At 34.6% G+C, this 18,905-nt stretch overlaps 1 protein-coding gene across 1 annotated transcript in view; it reads right to left on the bottom strand.

The window, feature by feature from the left end:
- Positions 1–160: 160 nt before the first annotated feature.
- Positions 161–18,905, bottom strand: part of LOC103720540 (patatin-like protein 2) — a 35,107-nt gene continuing 16,362 nt past the window's right edge. Inside the window, exons 4-6 of the mRNA XM_039119420.1 lie at positions 1,199–1,360; positions 822–1,124; positions 161–722 (exon numbers count right to left, since the gene is read on the bottom strand). Of these exons, the coding sequence (XP_038975348.1) occupies positions 486–722; positions 822–1,124; positions 1,199–1,360 (702 nt within the window). The 3' untranslated portion in view covers positions 161–485. The remainder of the gene's footprint in view (positions 723–821; positions 1,125–1,198; positions 1,361–18,905) is intronic.

Here is an 18,905-nt window from a genome sequence, read left to right on the forward strand (position 1 = left end):
AAAGAATTGTTTATATGTGGTATAAGTTGTTTATAATGTAAGTTGGTGAACATCAGATTTAATTGATTAATAAATTTTGTTAGCTATTTATTTATTAGCACGAGTTGCATGATATTTTACCATATTATTTATACAAGGAAGAACAACGGCAACAAGTGACTTCAAATAATTGGAGCTTTAGTGAGGTTTCCTACTACATTACTGGCAAATTTATTGAACTTGTTCAAACTTACAGCTTTTTCCTAATGATGAATACTCTGAGAAATTCCCATAATTATTCTCCAGTGATCGATAGCCTTTTATCTAGTCCAACAAATCACAGTCTTAGACATTCCATCCTCCCCTCCCCTCTCCTTTCGACATAAACACACAGCTGTCGCAGGATTAGGAGGTTATTGTGCTCCAAGCAAACTTAAAATTACACCTTGGTAACGGAAACATATTGTGGGTTAAAAACCATTGCAAAGCAGGGCTAAGCCATGCTATCAGTTGTCACGCATCTTCCCAAACCTCAACCGTCTTTCATCAGAGAGACGCTTGGCTAAACGTGTGAGCGCTTCTTCATTGGTTACGTCCCCTTTGACCTCCTCAAACAAGCCAGTCTCCAAGTTCACCCTCGACACATGCTTCTTGAGAAGATCACTCCCAATTTGCACAAGCTTTAGCAAGTTCTCCTTTGTTGAGACGTCCACAGATGATGTGCTTCCAATCAAGTTGTCATCCTAATATTTAACAACGTGAACATAATCATATTCCTTGCCGCAACAGGGGAAAAGCTTCTTTTTCTTTTTTGCTCATCATGATAAAGTGGTAAAGTTTACCTGTATGCGAAGATAGTTTTCCCTGCAAGCGAGCGCTTGGAACATTGCACATAAATGGATATCAACCATATCGGCACTGGCTTGAGTAAAAGCGTTGATCAATGGCGTATCACCACTGTCGTACAACCATCCTAGTACACCCCATTTGGATGCCTCCTGTGCAGTGAACTTCTCTTCCAACTTTGCTGATCCGGTCCCAAGAGAGATTACAAGGAATTTGCTATAGTCCACTGGTTTGATGGAATGGAAGTCTTTGTTTTCCACACAGACCTCCTTTGCAATTTGGCTCATCGCTGCTAATGTCTGTTAAGTTATTAGATTATACGGTTAGAAGTCTGTTGTGTTACAAAAGATGATATCATTCTATAAACTCTTACTGGATTATTTGCTGCAACCCCTCCGTCGACAAGATTAAAGCTTTGTTTGTTTCCTTGGGCATCTTTTGTTTCAAAGTAGTGGGCAGGAAGATAGGTTGGAGCTGCAGATGTGCTAATGCATATATCAGATAGAAGAGGATTTTTCAGAGGTGTATTCCTTGCCTGCGCACAAAAAGGAAAATGAGACTTAAAAAAATGATGTATTCATTAAACAAACATGAAAGGAGATCAGGTTATGGAGGGATGGTAGACTGATGCCTCAAAGGTGGAAAACACGGTGGGCTGAAGAAGCTTAATATCAAAAGCTGGAATAACTGTGTTAGCTATAGCTTGATGAAGCCTTGATTCACCAAGTAATTCTCGTATTTTGAGGTGCAGATACTTCGCGTCATATTTGGGCCCAGTGACTCCAGTAAACAACTTAGAAATTGAAGAGAGAATCCCAGTCCTGCAAAAAGTAAAATTTTATCTCTTAGTCCCTAATAGAATGGGCAATGCGTAATTATATATAACAAACCTATTACCGTCAGTTCCATGATCGCCATGCATGATGCCTTACATATTAAGGTTAATTCTTTTGTTCCAATTGCTGCATATTCATGTGATGATCACAAAGGGAGTAAATCATAACTTGTCCTACTTACTTTTGAGGAAAAATCTTGGGGCAGTGCTCTAAATAGATGTTGCCCAGATATGTAGCCCAAGAGAGAGGTGAATTGGGTTTTTCTAAAACTTATGAAACAACTTAAAACTTTAAACAAACTCAGAGAACTTAGCAGCAGAAATAGAGAAACATAAACAGTGCAGTAAGCAAAGTAAGGAAAACAGTAAAAATGATGCAGCAAGAAAGAAGGCAAGCCACACACAAACACAAGGAGATTTATAGTAGTTCGGTGCACACCCAAGCACCTACATCTATTTCCCAAGCTAAGCTTGAGAGTTCACTATAATCCAGCAGATTACAGCCTGATTATTTTCCGGGCTCACAATCAAAAACTCAGTTGGTTTTTCCAGGCAACCAACTACAAACCTATCCCTGTTTGTTTTTTTGGGGCTCACAAACAACCTAGTTGGTTTTCACAGGCAACCAACCACAAACCTTTATACAGTTTGTTTTCCGGGCTCACAAACAACCCAATTGATTTTCAGATAAATCAACCACAAACTTTTTCTTGCTGAATAACCCAATTTAGCAACTTCCAATTAAGGCTTGAAAATGCATTTACAAGTTTCAATCAATAAAACAGTTACAACAACAAGAAATTCAACCAAAGGATTGTTGTAACAGAACTACAGCTTAAGAATAAATTAGAATGAAATAATAAAAATACTGCTGAAGCTGATAAAGAGGTTGGCTGTTGATGAAGATTCCAATGCTGAGCACCAACTCTTCTTGAATCAATGGATGAGAAGTTTCAACTGATTTCCTCACAGAAAAATGGTTTCAAAAGAAAGCAGGTGAGGAGGATGAACTTGAAAATTCTTTTTCTCTCTTCTCTTGCGATTTTCTCAAAGTATATTCTCAATTCTGTTGTTTTCTCTTCTGTGCTTCCCCTTTTGAGGTTCCTTTTAATTTATAGATAGCTCCCTCAGAGGAATTCAAAAGATTTCTTGCTGTTCTGATGAGAAAGCAATCGGTGAGGAAAAAAGACAAAAATTGTTACACACTAGCTGTCGAGGTGCCAGGTGTATAGGAATCGATTCATACTTATCAGGGGTCGACTCGTGCTTATCATGGGTTGGCACAACAAAATCCTGAGACGGCTCATCCAGCAGCAGCTTCAAAGGGTCGACTCTTCAAACCCAAGGGTCGACTCATCTGCATCGGAGGTCGACTCAACAAATACAAGGGTTGACTCATTGAGGAATCCAGAAGTTGACTTTCTGTCCAATGCTGAGACTGAGCTGGGGTCGACTCTTGGAACACAAGGGTCGACTCATTGAGATCGGGGATCGACTCTTTAAACATAAGGATCGACTCATGAGAAATCCAGAGGTTGACTTTCTGTCCAACGCTGAGACTGAGTTGGGGTCGACTCTTGAAACACAAGGGTCGACTCATTGATATCGGGGGTCAACTAGTCGACTCATGAAGAAATATCTCAGGCGGCAAAAGCTCTCTGTAAAATTTGAACTACACTGGGGTCGACTCAAGTCTTGCGGGGGTCGACTCATTTAATGTGCCAGTAGGCAGATGCCGTGCCAGAGTCGACTCTAACATGTCCTCTTCACTTAGGGGTTTTCTTTTAGAACAGTATCCAATGAAGTGTCTAAAAAAAAAATTTGGAGTGCTTCTTTTCTTCTTGATTTTTCTTGACTTTTCGATCTTCACAATCAAGCCAACAGCATCAGTATACAACATTAACTCAAGTTTTTTGTAATCATCAAAATTCATCCTTTAGGTTTAATAATCTCTTCCTTTTTGATGATGACAAAACCATTGAGTCTTAAAGAATTTTGCATTAAAGTTCAGAACAATTATAACATTTAAAGTCATAAATTTAGCAAGTTCGCAGACTAGATGCTCCCCCTGTCAATTGCAAATGATTAACTTATGTAGAAAACTTCTTTATTTAAGATTGGCCTTTTAGTTTTTCATTTTTCTTCTTCTCCCCCTTTAATTAACATTCTTCTTTATTTAATAGTCTTCTTTAATTAACAGTCTTCTTTATTTAAGATTCTTTCTTCTTTTCTTAAGATTCTTTTCATATCTTCTCCCCTTTTTTGTCATCAACAAAAAATTGTTGATCTTTAGCATTAAAGGTTAATGATATTGTCAAAGAGAGAAAGATCAGAGCCAATAAGGTACTAATATATCAGAGCAAAGAAGCAATGAGATAGAGAATAAGCATATTCATTGCAAAAAGGATGAAGTACACAATCAAAATACAATTGATATCTTCAATCAAAATACAAAAGTACTAAAAAGGTATAAAGACAAATACAACATAAAACATTTTTGATAAAAAATAAAGAAAAAAAATGGGTTCAGTCTAGGTCTGAAGGTTTTGATGAGGTTGAAGGTCCAGACCAATTTTCCTTCTTTTCTTCTATCAGCTTGTCCACTTTGGAGTCTAGAGCAGAGAGGGAGGTAGAGAGATGAGAGTGCTCCTCCTTCAGCTCTTGTAGTGAACCTTGAATTGAGTTTCCTTGCTGCTTCAACTGTTCTTCAATCTCAGTAATTCTTCTTTGTTGATTAGCTGCAAATGTCTCAGTCTTTGAAGTTTCACTTTTATCTCCTTGGTCAAGTTAGTGAGATCATAAACAGAATTCCAGCAGACCCTGGAGTTGAATAATGCATTGATGATATTGTCCCCAATGAGCTTCAATTGCCATTTCTCAAGTCGAAGTGGCTGAACAGTGGAAATTTGGACTGGTGGAGGTGGATTGACCTCAGCAGCTTTCTGAGGGATCTCAGTGGCAGTTCTTTTTCCTTTAAGTGGCCTTGGAGACTCTTGACCACTTTCCTCTTGAGGTCATTTGCCTTTGTGAGTCCATTTGTCCCCAAGTTTGACAAATCCCATTCTCTTCAGTGATTTGTCATTGTAGACATCTGAATTCAGCAGTTCCTTCTTGGTCTTTCCTTCCAGATTCACATTGAAGTAAATAAAAACCAGTGTCAAGACCATACCATGAGGAAGTGAACCTCCCTTCCTTTGACCTTGATCTTCCATATATCTGATCATCATGCAAGAAAGGTTCAGTGGAAGACCTTGGATGATATAGTGCATGACCAATATGTCTCTCTTAGAGACATAGTCAAACCTTCCAGTTTTTAGGAACAGCAGTTTGTTGACTATGTGATGCAGCAAACGCATCTCTGCATTCAACTAGTTTGCATTGACTTCTGTCCATTCCTCTGAAATTTTTTTGTTCAGAATGATGCTGACCCCTGCTTTTCGGTCCTCTAGGTGATCTAAACTTTCTCCATCAATGGGAACCCTAAGGGCATTCCCAAGAATTTCTTTTGAAATTAGGAGAGGAGTCTCTTTGATCTTGGACAAGATCTAACCTTATCCAAATCTGGCGTTGCTGTAGAACTCATGTACCAAGTCTAGATATGTTGGAAGGTTCAAGGAGCACAAGTATTCCTATCCCATCTCCTTCAAATTCTAACCTAGATGGAAGTTCTCCTTCTCTAGAAACCCGAAATCGACTCTCCTTTCGGGGAGACGGTTTTGGTGGAAAGAGATTCTGGCTTCGGAATCGAAGACGAAAGTGACAAAGGAGCCAAATCTGGCTGAGGTGGCGGAGTTTTTTCCCAAGGAGGATCCACTGCCCGGTCTGCCCTAGCCTTGGTCCTTCATTCAGAATGTACAAGAACCTCCTTTCTCTTTGGTCCAGAAGTGAGCTGTCTTTTTGGTGCTATTGGAGTATCAATCTGGACCTTGGAGAGGGTTTTATAGGTTTGGATAGCTTTTTGTTTTGAAGAACCGTTTGAGTTAATGGCATTAGCACTTCCATATGGCCTTAATGGCTTTATAAGCATCAAAATAATACTAGGATCCTCAATCTTCCCCTTTTTAATGATTACAAAACATTGAGTATAAATAAATTGGCATTCATATGAAAAATTAAATTTAATATTCATAACGTGCTTTTGGTTCAAGAGTTTCAAAATAGTCCAATTTAAAGTATGTATTAACGAACCAAAAGTTTCCCCTATCTTATCCAAATGAATGTCAAAAGAATTTCAGCTTTGCTCCCCCTTACTCTTGTATATTATTAAAAGCAAAATTTCCAAAAATTTGTGCCAAAACAAGAGTTTCATGTTATGTATCGAGGTAAGAAAAATCTCTATGATTATATGCCAAAATTCAGATTTTCTTTTTGTCAAAATTTCTTTTTGTCACATGTCTCCCCCTTAAGTACATAATATATGCCTCTTAGTTTAAGGTTGATGCTCATATTTTCTCCCCTATATAATTTTTCTTATAGAATTTGCTTCTAGTTTCTCTCTTATATTTCTCTCCCTTTTTGTCATCATCAAAAAGAATGAATAGCAGTGAAATGGATAACATTGTAATGACAATCTAAAAGATCATAACTCAAGAGAAACATTGTATTTCATCTATGCCAAAAGTACAGTGTTGTAGAGAAGAAATATAAACTACCACGAGGAGTAAATACAAGTCAAAACAAATACAAAATCTAGGAGAGCATACTTCATGATAAGGCTTTAGAGTTAATCGGCTTTAACATAATCAATATATTTCAATCTAAACTGATCTGTTTTCAAGTATTATAAAGCATTATGATCATATCACTACAGTAAAATTAGAAAAAGCCGACCCTTTTTTGCCGACGCAAGGAAAAAGCGTCGGAAAAAGTTTCTGCAGCGCCAAATTTTGCCGACGCTTTTTAAGAGCTTTGGCAATTTCAAAGAATCGACGATGCTTTTGCCAAATTTTGCCGATGCTTTTTAAGAGCTTTGGCAATTTCAAAGAATCGACGACGCTTAAAAGTGTCGTCATAGTCGTCTAGCGAAACTGTTGCTGGAAAGCGTGAGAACTGGACCTAGGACAATGCTTTTAAGTGTCGTTGTTGTTCCCGGCCTAAGACGATGCTCATACGCGTCGAGTAAACACGATTAGTATAAGCGTCGATCCAAGACGACGCTTATAAGCGTCGTCTAAGGCTAGAAACCCTCAAAACCCAGCGCCCGACCCCGATCGAGCCCTCATTCTGCCCTAGCTACTCCCCCTATTTCTCCTCTCCGGCTTCCGTCTTCCTCTTGTCCAACTTCCATCTTCCTCCTCTCCGGCACTGCCCTAGCTTCCGTCTTCCTCCTCTCCGGTGCTGCCCTAGCCACCCGTCTTCCTCCTCTCCGGTGCCGACCGTCCGACTCCCCTCTTCTCCTCCTCCCTCCTCTTCGGCGCCGACCGACCAACCCCGACCTCCTCCACCTGAGGTATTTTTCTCCTCCTCCCTCCTCTCCCTTCTTCTCGCTTGTTCTCCTCCTTCTCCGCCTCTTCTTGTGTGTTCGTGGGTGTTTTTTCTATTTTTACTGATTCTCTAGCTTTGCCTCCACCTGAGGATCTCCTCCTCCTCCCTCCTCTCCGACGCCGTCCGAGCAGCCCTTAAACCTCGATCGAGCGGCAACCCTGATAAGTATGATCGTTGATGCACATTGAACAATTATTATTTTTTATTATTTTGTTGCTATTTGGCTAAGTTAAAAAATTGACCATAGAAATCTTGATCAAGAAGCCCAGTCCCAATTCAGATTCACAGTCATTTGTGATTGCTCTGTCTTTATAACAACAACTCTTGGCCAGATATAGCTCCAGATGCTGAGACGAAGACTTTCTTTAAAATCCAATCTGAATAATCTGTATGTAGCAAATTTAGAACAATGGTAGATGCTGAAATTTTGTTCCTAATTTTGCCGAACATTTCTGTATGGGAACATAAAATCTATTAAAAAAATTCTGTTAGAGCTATTCTCCGAGATAGACTTTATATTTAAAAAGTTATATAATTATATTTCTACACTTTATATAAAAGACTATATAATTATTTTTTTAGGTATAAACATCATACCAAATATAAACATCATAGGCAGCACCAATGAGATCTCGGTAGTGTGACCATTTGATCGCCTTTTTTCTGAATTAAATTCAACAATCTCAGCACTCAAAATAGTATTTAAATACAATCTCAGCTACCTATACCTTTTGTATATTGTTTTGCCTCGTAGGATAAATAGTTTTGTCCTTTGTAATTGTTTCTCCCTGGTATTATATCTGAATCCTATCTTAATAGCTACATTATGTCACTTGTAGGTGCAAGTAAATATATAAATTTTTGCCCTACTTTCTTTCTTGAACATGTGAAATTTCAAAGCAGCAAGGTAACTAGGAGCATCAAACTCTGACATAAGAGTGTATATTACCACTGTTCATTCATGAGAACACTTCTGTAAAGAGTTATTCAATCATCTTCGGCCTAATTGTGTCATTACATAAAATCCTGTCGTGCACAGAGTAGTATTTATGCTCTATGTTACTTCCACCATGTTGTAGAAGTTACTGTGTGACTCTAGTAATGCATCTTACGGTTGTAAATAATTTATTGTGTGCATCCTAAGAGACTGATTGCAATGCCATTGATGCCAAAGGAGAAACCCTTACCACATTATACACTTACCTTGCATTTGTGAAGAGCTAACTCTTTGAAATTTCTGTTGAATTTAATAATTATAATTATGTAAAGATATTTCTATCTTCAAAACATCAATTGAATTCTGGAGATATAATATCTGGAAAGCTACTAGTTCGATCAAATTTGATAGGTGATTTAGTTTGCACGCAAGTCAAGTAGAAATTAGATTAAATCATATTGGAATTTTGTTCAATCAATATACTAAGTAGCAATGCATGGACTTCGATATAGTGTGTGTCGTCAGATAAACTATGCTTGTAAAGAAAAATTGGTTACATTTTTTAATCAATCCAGGCAAAATAGCATCCCGAGGGTCCTAATGCATGCCTTAGATTTGCTACCAGGTAACAATATGCCCCGAGGGAGACGATTTAGAGATGTGGAGTTCCAGCATTCTCAGGTGGGATCTACTTTTGATCAGTCCCTGCTATCCCAGCAGCCATGTGAGCACCAACAGCATGAGTCAGGATCTCAGCGCGAGCCTTCTGCTGATTGCCCGGAGGATGAGCTCCAAATCCAAGGTAATTCGATTTAAAGTTTATATTTTATGTTCATATTTGTCTTCAACATTTTAAGACATATTTTATTTAATTTTAATAGATGGACAAGGGACGGTGAGGACGAGATGGGGACCTACTCAAGCAAAGGATGTGTGGAAGCTTCCTCCGGGTGAGAAGATCATCATCCGATGCAACGAATTGGGGCAGCCCATCAATAGAGCTGGAAGTCTTCTATCAAGCTTTTTAGGATCGATTGCACGCAAGGGTCAGCTGTGTCCGCTCAACTATATGAAGTGGAATGACATGCTTCCTTCGTATAAGGTTGAGCTTCTTAGACTCATACAGGTAATGAATTGAATTTGTTCTTTTTAATTTGACACCTTCTGTATGTTAATTTGCTTACTACCATAATTTTACTTTTGAGGTTTAATATTATTATAACATTCTGTATCTTGTTGTAGGGTAAGTTTGTACTCCTTCCAGAGAGCCATGATTGGGTGCTAAAGTCCCTCAATCGCAAATGAAAAGAATATAAAGTAAAATTGAAGACGGACTTCAAGCGCGAGGGTATGACAGAGTAGGAGGTTGCTCGTGTGACTCCTCCTGATGTATACCCTCAGCAGTGGAGGGAGCTTATTCACTATTGATTTTCTGAAAAAGGACAGGTCATGTATATTGTTTCAATATATTATATTATTTTTATTATTAATATAGATTGCAAATATATACATTGAATCATATTATACTGTGTGCTTTTATTTTGGCAGACATATTCTAATATTGGTAGAGCTACACGAGCATCTCAAGCAGTTCCTCATACTTCAGGCTCGAAGAGTTATGCGAGACGTAGAAATGAATTCGTAAGTTCTTTTGAAACTATTTGAAAACTCTACTAACATATAGCACGTATCATGATATATAGTTTGCCAATATACTTTCCGTATGTGTAGATAGTAGAGTATGGAAGGGAGCCTGGTGGGGTAAAGTTTTATAAGATGACCCACACTCACCGAGATGGCAGCTTTGTCCGGGACGAGTCGAGAGATATAGTTGTATGTATTCATTTTTTATTTGATCACAGTTTTTTTATTAATTTTACTTCTTTTAAAATATTAATGTGACTGTTTTTTTTTGAGAGAGATATAGGAAAGAGCTACAAATCTTATTTCAGAGCGCGTCGGGGAGTCATCATCATCCGACGTGGCCAGTCGCGTCGAGGCTCAGGTCTATGCCGAATTAATGGGCCCAGAACGTTATGGTCGCGTAAGGGGTTACGGTATCGGAGTTACCCCCGCTCAGCTGTCTGCAGTGAGCCGATATACCCAAGATGCCAGACAAGGTACTAGCACTGCAGAGGTTTGTAGTTTGAAGACAGAGATGGCACAGATAAAGCAGTCATATGAGACAAGAATAGAGGAGATGAGGTAGACTCATATGACTGATATGGCAGAGTTGAAGTAGAGCCAAGAGTTGAAGATACAATCTTTGCAGGATCAATTTGACCATATTTCATCCTTTTTGCAGAGATTTGCTCCTCCGGTACATAACTAAATCCATTTGAATATTTTATGTAATTATAATATATTCTTGTATGAGCGTGATGACTTTCATATTTTTAGTTTCTAATTTTTTTTTTCTTGTAGGTTGATGATACTTCATCTACTCGTAGAGATGATGATGCCGTCGACCCTTGATACATATCATAGATTGTGTACTTAGGAATTTGAGATGTATGTTTTTAGAATGTTTTTGAAGTACAATGTAATCCAATATGATAATATGAATGTAATCAAAGTTCTTATTTGTGACGTGTATTTTGTTATATATGTGATTTAGTGTATTTGTTTTGTTAGAATTTAATGTATACAGAGTATTAAAAATTAATTTTTTGAAAAAAAAATTTTAAAAAAATTCTATTGCCGACGCTTTTAAGCGTCGGAAAAAGCAACTGGCACGAAAACTGGTACGCCTTTAACGATGCTTTATTGCGTCGGCCTAGTACCAACGTCGGTCCAAGTTTGCCGACGCTTTTAAGCGTCGGTTACCTCGATGATGAACGACGCTTAAAAGCATCGGCATAGATCGACGACGCTTTCTTGACGCGTCGGCCTAAACCGAGCCCACGCCCACCTGCATGACGTCTTACCCACGCTTTGGGGGGCGTGGGCAGGAAATCTACCGACGCATAAAAGCATCGGTAAAGACCAAACAAAATGCCGGGAGATATCCTTTCTTTTGTAGTGTATACTCAGATGTTTCTCCTCTTTTTGACAATATCAAAAAGGTTGCAAAATAATGAAATATTAAGCACAAGACAATATTTCATTCATTGCATATCAAATTATTGTAAGAATATGAATCACGTAACTCAAGGCAATAATGTCAGGGAAAGATAATAAGTATAGATCAGAGCCAATTAAGATAGTTTCAAAATTATGATCGATCGCAACAAATTTGATGATTTTTAAAATTCTTTTAAAGTTCTTTTACCTCTCTTTCAAAAAGAGTAAACCTGAAACAATTTCAGGGGTGACAAATATCATCAAAATCAAGAATGAAAAGTTTGACTTTAAGAATGAGATATTTGAGATACGAACTAGAAGAGATCTCTAAATGTTGATTCCAAAGATAGTTTTCAAATCAAGTATGGATGGAATCTTTCTCAAGTTAGTTCAATGAGTATCAAGAATGATATACAAAGAAAGCACGAATGAAAGTCCAATCTTTTTTTTTTTTTGAAAGATCTTTAATATCATATGAAATCTTTTTTATTTAAATTTTTTTCCAATATATTAAGTATGTAGCAACATGAGAATAATCTAATTAATTTTCAGAGTATAGTATAAGAGCAGATAAATATCAAAACTTATATACTCGAAAAACACATGATCATGTTGAATTATTAATTCTTAATGATATCAAAGTTCTTCCAAAATATAAAAGCATTGGGGCACAGATACTAAAACATAAATTTATACAATTTATGATATATCTTAGAGCATACATAAAATCCAAAGCTTTGAAGGTTCTTTTAGAGCTCTTTTAAAGACTTTCTTTTACTCCTTTAAAGATAGCATCAAAATCAATTAAAATGAATTGACTCAGGATTAAAACACTAAAGTGCAAGCCAATAAGAGCTCATTAGTAAATTCCAAAGTAAATTTCCAACACTAAGACAAATAGAATTCTTTTCAATTAGTTTTCAAAATAAATGATTTACCAATTAAGTACAGATGAAAATCTAACTTTCAAAAAATATTCAATGAAGTACAAAGTCTAATACCAAAATATGCTTAAATTGATGCTTAAATTGATATCAGTTTGAAACCAATTAGACATTAAAAGTATATTAAAAGTCCTTTGCCAAATTTATATAAAGTAATCTTTAATGATTTAGTTTTAAAAAAATTCATTTCTCTTTCATTTATATAAGGCTGTTGATATCAGTTCACGCTTTGTAAGTAAAATAATTAAATTCAAAAATTGACAATAATAATCATGAATCAAACATAAAACATTCAAGGTATGCATCAAATAAAAGTGACTTTTGAATAAGATGCAGAACGCAAATAGATTGAATATTTAAAGCTCTTCCTCAAAAGATACGTTGTTCTTTAAATATTCTTTTCTTTTATTAAATTTCAAATTTTAATAATAAGTGTAAATAAAACTGAAATTTTTTGATATCAAGAATGTAGAGTGATCTAGAGTTTTTCAAGATTTATAGCAATCACTCTTTTTAATATTTCAAGAACAAATTATGCTTCCTCTTAATTTTTGAGAATATGCACCAAAATATTAATCAGAAAATAATTCTTTTGAAGCTCAAATTTCTTTCAAAAATAATTATATTTTTTTTCTTTAAGAATTATTTGAGTGAGTTGAAATATTTCAAGCTTTAGGATTATTTACTCTCTTCTTAAAAATTACTTTTTCTTTTAATGATAGAAGCAATTAATTATGCAGAAAAAATATAAAGAAGATCAATCAAGTATATATTTATAAGTTTCAATTTTTTTTAGCCATAGTTTCTCAGCAATGTATACATGAAGCACAATATATCTTTTTAATATTAAAATAAAATCATATATTTAGAAACATTTATTCGCAATCAAGATTATTGAAAAATACATCATTTAGACCAAGTTCAGTAAACTTATAAGATAGAAAATGATATATTTCAGATGCGTATCGGACCAAACAACCAAGACATATTCTATTTTTCTTAAACTGTAGTTTTCATCTAGGGATCATATTGAGTCATTCTCTTGAATGATGCAATCAATGAAGCATATAATGAAAGTTACAAAAATGCAACGATAGAAGTATTTTTAAATTAAGTTTAAGCTTTTATACAAAATTAGATTCTGAATTTCATAAAATTTTTCAAGAAAGCTTTCAAGATTATAATTTGAGATATGCATCCTCTACATTGTAGCTCATCTTAAATTATTAAAATTGAAAATACATATTTCAAAAATATTAGAGCACATTGTAATTCATATTGAATTTTAGTACAAATTGGAGGATATTATGTACTAATGTTAGGCAATTGGAAAGATAACTTAGTATCAATTTATTCTACCTAATTTGCAAATTTAGATTATTCTTTCTTTTTTATTTTTCAAAAGATATTCATTAAAATAGAAGGATCCTTCTCTTCTTCTTTTGCAAATATATTCAACTTTTAGATTTCAAAGGTGATCATGAACGATAAATCTGAAATTTCTTTCAAAAATAATTTAGAAAAATTCTTATGTAATTTTTCAAATATTCAAGCATTGAAATTGATTTAATAAGAAAACTTTTGATCAGACGAGTATAAGAGAAATCCAAGATATCATTGATGAGTATGGAATGCAAGTGAAAACAATTTTCATTAGGCTTTGGAACACAAGTTATTTCGAAGTCAAAGGTGAAGAAAAAATTTGTGTGCAAAGTTAAAGCCTATTTCAAATTATGAATGTCACAAAAAGAAAAATAAAATTACTATTGATAGAAACATGTTTCAAACAAGTTGCTCAAGTATGGAGCATTACAAGTTATATTTAAAGAAGACATAACATTAAGTATTAAGGCATTAAGGACAATCATGTCAAGGATCAAAATCAATTCTTTTCAAGTAAAAACTTCATCTATTTAAGTATAATTCTATACTGATTTTATCCTTAAGGTATGTTTTCAAGTGATTGAAACTTCATTTGGTTTTTCACAAGCTTCTTGTATACTTTCACTTATCTTGTGATTCATTCCCTCAATTTTTTTTTTGAATTTCTTTCTTTAAGCAATCCATGAACATTTTAATTATCTTCATTTTTTTTTTTCGTTTTTACTTTCTTATGCTCTATACTCTATTTGCTCCCTATCCGGTGGAGTTGGAAGGGGCACGAGGTGCTACCACTAGCCTCCCTCTTGTGCCGTCCCTAATATACCCTACACCGAATAGTTGGATCAAATAGTGCCGGATACTACCACTAGCCTTTCTATTGGCACCATTCCTATGATGAACAATATAGAAACGTTAAACCGTTTTCTTTAACAACAAAATGTTCACTCCAAACTCTTTCTGTTTAAATATAGTTTATTATGGATTTTATCCCTTCCAAAAGAATGCTCACATAAGTCTCACAAATGTACTGAATATATTATGCTTGTTTTGCTTTTACTTATGATTGGAGTATTTATTTTTACTTAGCTTTTACTTTTCTTGAATAATGTTCATTTTCTTTCTTTATCTCTCTCTCTTTTTGTTATTTTCAAGTAATTTACATGAAATAGCATAATAAAGAAATAATCTAATATATCATATAAATGTATATCATGCAAACAACATTTTCATTATACTCAAAGATTAATAGCTTATCACAAGTTATTTTAAATCAAAATTTGAAGCATAAACTTGTGTATTTCATAGTTATGCATCACATAGGTAAAGGTATATTTCAATTTAGGCAAATCATGAAATAATTTCCAAAAGCATAAGTCAATCAATACATATATAGACATGATATCAAGAAATTAGTAATTAAAGACTTTAATCATGCCACAATAAGATCTAAGTCATTGACTTTGCTTAGCTAATTTATAAGAGAGGTATATGAAATTACCGATTTATTCTGCATTCTTCAAGTCAAATACCTACTAGATTTCTTATGTGTATACTTTTGGCTGAAGAGGATCCTCTCTCTTGTTTGCATGTGAATATTTATTGTACCTTACGTGGAGGTGTCCTTCAAGTTGAAATTTCTCATTTCTTGCTCATAGATCCTGCATTATTAGCAAAATTTTTTTCTTTCTTGAAGAAAAATCATTAGTTTCTTCAAGATACAAAATATTCAGACAACGTATTTCTTAACTAGATGACTCATCATAAGAAATGACAATAATTGAATATTGAGTCACTCTATTCAAGAGATTACCCAAATATAAGCAAGCACAAATTACTTGAACTAAAGAGATGGCTTCATTAAGCAAAATGGTTCAAGGACAAGCATATGAGGCAATAGGAAGATTCATCAAGGTCAAATCAATTTTTTATTTTCAGAATCAATTTAGCTTAGATTCTATTTGCTTAAGATAATTATCAATAAGATATACAAGTTGAGTTTTAATCAAATTATCTTAAACAGTTACTTCTATCAAAAATTTTGATCATGATTTAGCTTTCAACACAAATAATCATGTTTCACGAAGATAAGCAATCTTCTTTTAAAGCAAATAAGATTTTATATTTGACTTATGAGAGATAGTTCAAAAGAATTAATATTCATGCTTCAAAAGATTTTTATGCTCAGATTAAACATGATGAGTAAAAATTAATTAGCAAAATTTGAGATAATTTTAGAGAAAGATATTAATCATGGATACAATGATTATGCTCAATGAAATACTTTAATGATCAGATTTATTGATTTTAAATTTTAGAATAGTCTTGAACATTACTTGTAAGAGGGAAAATGATTTGTTATTATAAAACTTTTAAGTAAGTTTCTCATTGGGATCATAACACATTAATCATTTATGATTGAACCAATTTGAGATGATTATGACTTAATATATGATGCACATATGAGAATTATAAAACAAATCATAATACATTTCAGATGATCATATAAGGAATGAATGGTATAATAATAACATGATAAATTACGTTCATACCTTCACAAAAGATGAAATAAGATTTCATAAGTATTATGTTCAACAAAGTTTTAGCATGAAATCAGCATCAAGCATTTATACTAGAGAGGGAATTTAGATTTTGAAAACTCAAAGAAGAAAGTTATGCATATTCATTCACTATTTTTTTATCATAATGCAAGCACTAGAAGATTTCATGCTATGATTGTTGAGATAAAATTTATCATACATATAAGGCATTTAGTAAATATCCAAAGGCATAATTAAATTTACAACATTAAGCATATCAAGATAATTTAGACTACATTCATAAATAATGAAATAAAATTCATTTGTAAGTCATGTGTCATGGCACCCAATTAAGAGTTTTACATGGGTTTCAAGGGTTGCTTTGACACATCTGCAAGATAATTTTAGTTCTTCATTTTAGGTACCCAAGTCTTTTTAGGTCCTTGCAGGTTGGTAATAATTATTCCTTTTGGAACCCATATTTTCTTAATTGATATTTTGTCTATTAGTTCGCAGGTTTTAGGATTATAAATAATATACTTCTGCATACTCTTGTTAAATTTAAACAACATAGATTTAGCATAAATAGATAATGAATTTTCAGTTTTCAGTTTATTAGTTTCACTAGATTTGTGAAAAACTGTTTTAGGATGAACAGTGGAGGATTTAAGATATATATTCTTGAAAGATTTTTGGGTGTACCAAGGTTTATATCCCAATCCAGCTTTGTCATATACAGCTCTTAAATTTTCTATCATTAAATTCAATTTTTCAGAGCTGAGAGTGAATCTGTCAACAATAGGTTTCAAATTATCAACTTCTTTAGTTAATTTTTTATTATCTTCTGAAAGCAATTCATTGTTCTTCTTAAGTTTATTATAGCTTTCAGTGAGAAGTTGATTTCTCTGATTTAGTTCTTTATTTTCTTTAATTAAGATTTCAGTTTTATTAGTCAATTTCAATTTTTCATCTATTAGGATTTGATTTCCATTCTTCAAGTTCTTATTCTTACAAATAAGTTTCTTATCCTCTAAATACAAATCAGAAAAGGCATCATGAAGTTCATCAAATATAAAATTATTTTTAGTTTCAGCATGTACCTCATATATCTCATCTTCATGTGCCATTAAGCATGAATTTCCAATATGATGCTGCTCTTCTTCTACACATAATGTTTCAAATTTGTTAGTGCATTCATATTTAACTTCAAGCATATCCCATATTTTTTTAGCAGTTGTGCAAAAGATATGCAATTAAGTCCCTATCATCTAATGTACAACATAGAATATTTATGGCTTTTGCATTTTGCTGAGCCATTTTCTTATCATGATTAGTATTTGTGTGTGGCCAATTGACTATGATACTCCATAAATCGTAGTCATGTGCTTGAATAAAAATGTGCATGTGTGCTTTCCAATATGTGTGTAGTTTATGTCATTAAATAGCGGAGTGTTAGAAGTATGCCCTAGAAGCCAACGTGGCTGACGCATATTTGTAATTTGGGACGTAAATTTATAATTTGATACTTATTAATAAATAAGATTGGGCAATTTATTTTTCATTCATGTTTGTATGTGTCCATGAATCGTCCAAGAAATTAATAGATATGACACATATTCTCAAGAAGTTGAGAATTTGAGGCATGTGTCATTAGGGATTAATTTCTAAATGCTCCTGATTAATGGATCCATCACGAGGGACGGTGATCGATCCGCTGAGATTAGTGCACAGATCACTTAGTCAGATGGACGAGTCTCGAGTCCACGGTGTAGAGACATTGGAGTGATTATGCAAGTATTTGTTAGAGAACAAGGTACTGAGCGTGACTAAAGATAGTAGTCACATGGATGTCTATCCACTCGTCAGTGACTACTTATGCTGTAGTTGTATAACTAGTCCTTTGACCTGTGATGCCTCAGCTATTCACTGTGAGGTTGCTGTAGTTTGATGAGCATGTGAACTTGGGCCCTAGCCATTCGGATCCTTGTAGTGCGAATTGGCTGCAGTAGGTTCATTTTGGAATAGAGTTGCATCTAGATGGGATCTATCGACCTTGATAGATTAGAAGTGATCCTATGTGATTTATGAGACTGAGTTTGATCAATTTCTGGCCAGGTATTTTGAAAAAAGAGTTTTCCATATCTCGAACTGGAAGTCGTATAAATTTGACATATGACGGACGATGGGGTTTGACGAGATATCCATAACCTCCGTCACGTCGGGATCCATGATAGAGGGATTGTATCATACGTTAACTGTACCTAGAGATTCAGACATTCCATTCTGCTGGGTTGCCACCACATACTGCTAGGGTCACTAGTGGATTGTGAGACTCGAAGGCATTCACTTGGTGATCAGTGAACCCTAAGAGTAGAATTGAAATCGTTTCAGTCCACTGAAAGGAGTTTCAGTGATATTGACATGAAGATCTCAATATGTCTCACTACTAGTCAGAATAGAACTTACGGAGTCACACATATAGAGAATTTAATTAGTCAGACTATCATAATTGTGATTTATGTGGAGTGATTGATTATAACCCTATTTGATTTTGATGAGCTCAAAGCATTTGAGTATATCTTATGTTGTACTAATGAATTGAATCTAGTGTTTCAGTCAAATACTTGTAAATTTATGGTTAAGTGTCTCTAGATTTGGTTCAATATATTTTGGATAAGTAAAGAACTCAATTTGAACCAAAGTTTGAGACTTGAGTCGACTCCGGGAAATTACGAGTCGACTCCAAGCGTATCAGAAGCACTGGCACGAGCTCGAGTCGACTCCTGTACATTACGAGTCGACTCCGACTGAGAACAGACAGACGGACAGAAAGAATCATCTCAGAACCTGTCAACGAGTCGACTCCTGAAGAGCGCGAGTCGACTCCGATGCTTGCC

The sequence above is a fragment of the Phoenix dactylifera genome, unplaced genomic scaffold (genome assembly GCF_009389715.1).
Source record: "Phoenix dactylifera cultivar Barhee BC4 unplaced genomic scaffold, palm_55x_up_171113_PBpolish2nd_filt_p 000546F, whole genome shotgun sequence".
NCBI lineage: Eukaryota > Viridiplantae > Streptophyta > Magnoliopsida > Arecales > Arecaceae > Phoenix > Phoenix dactylifera.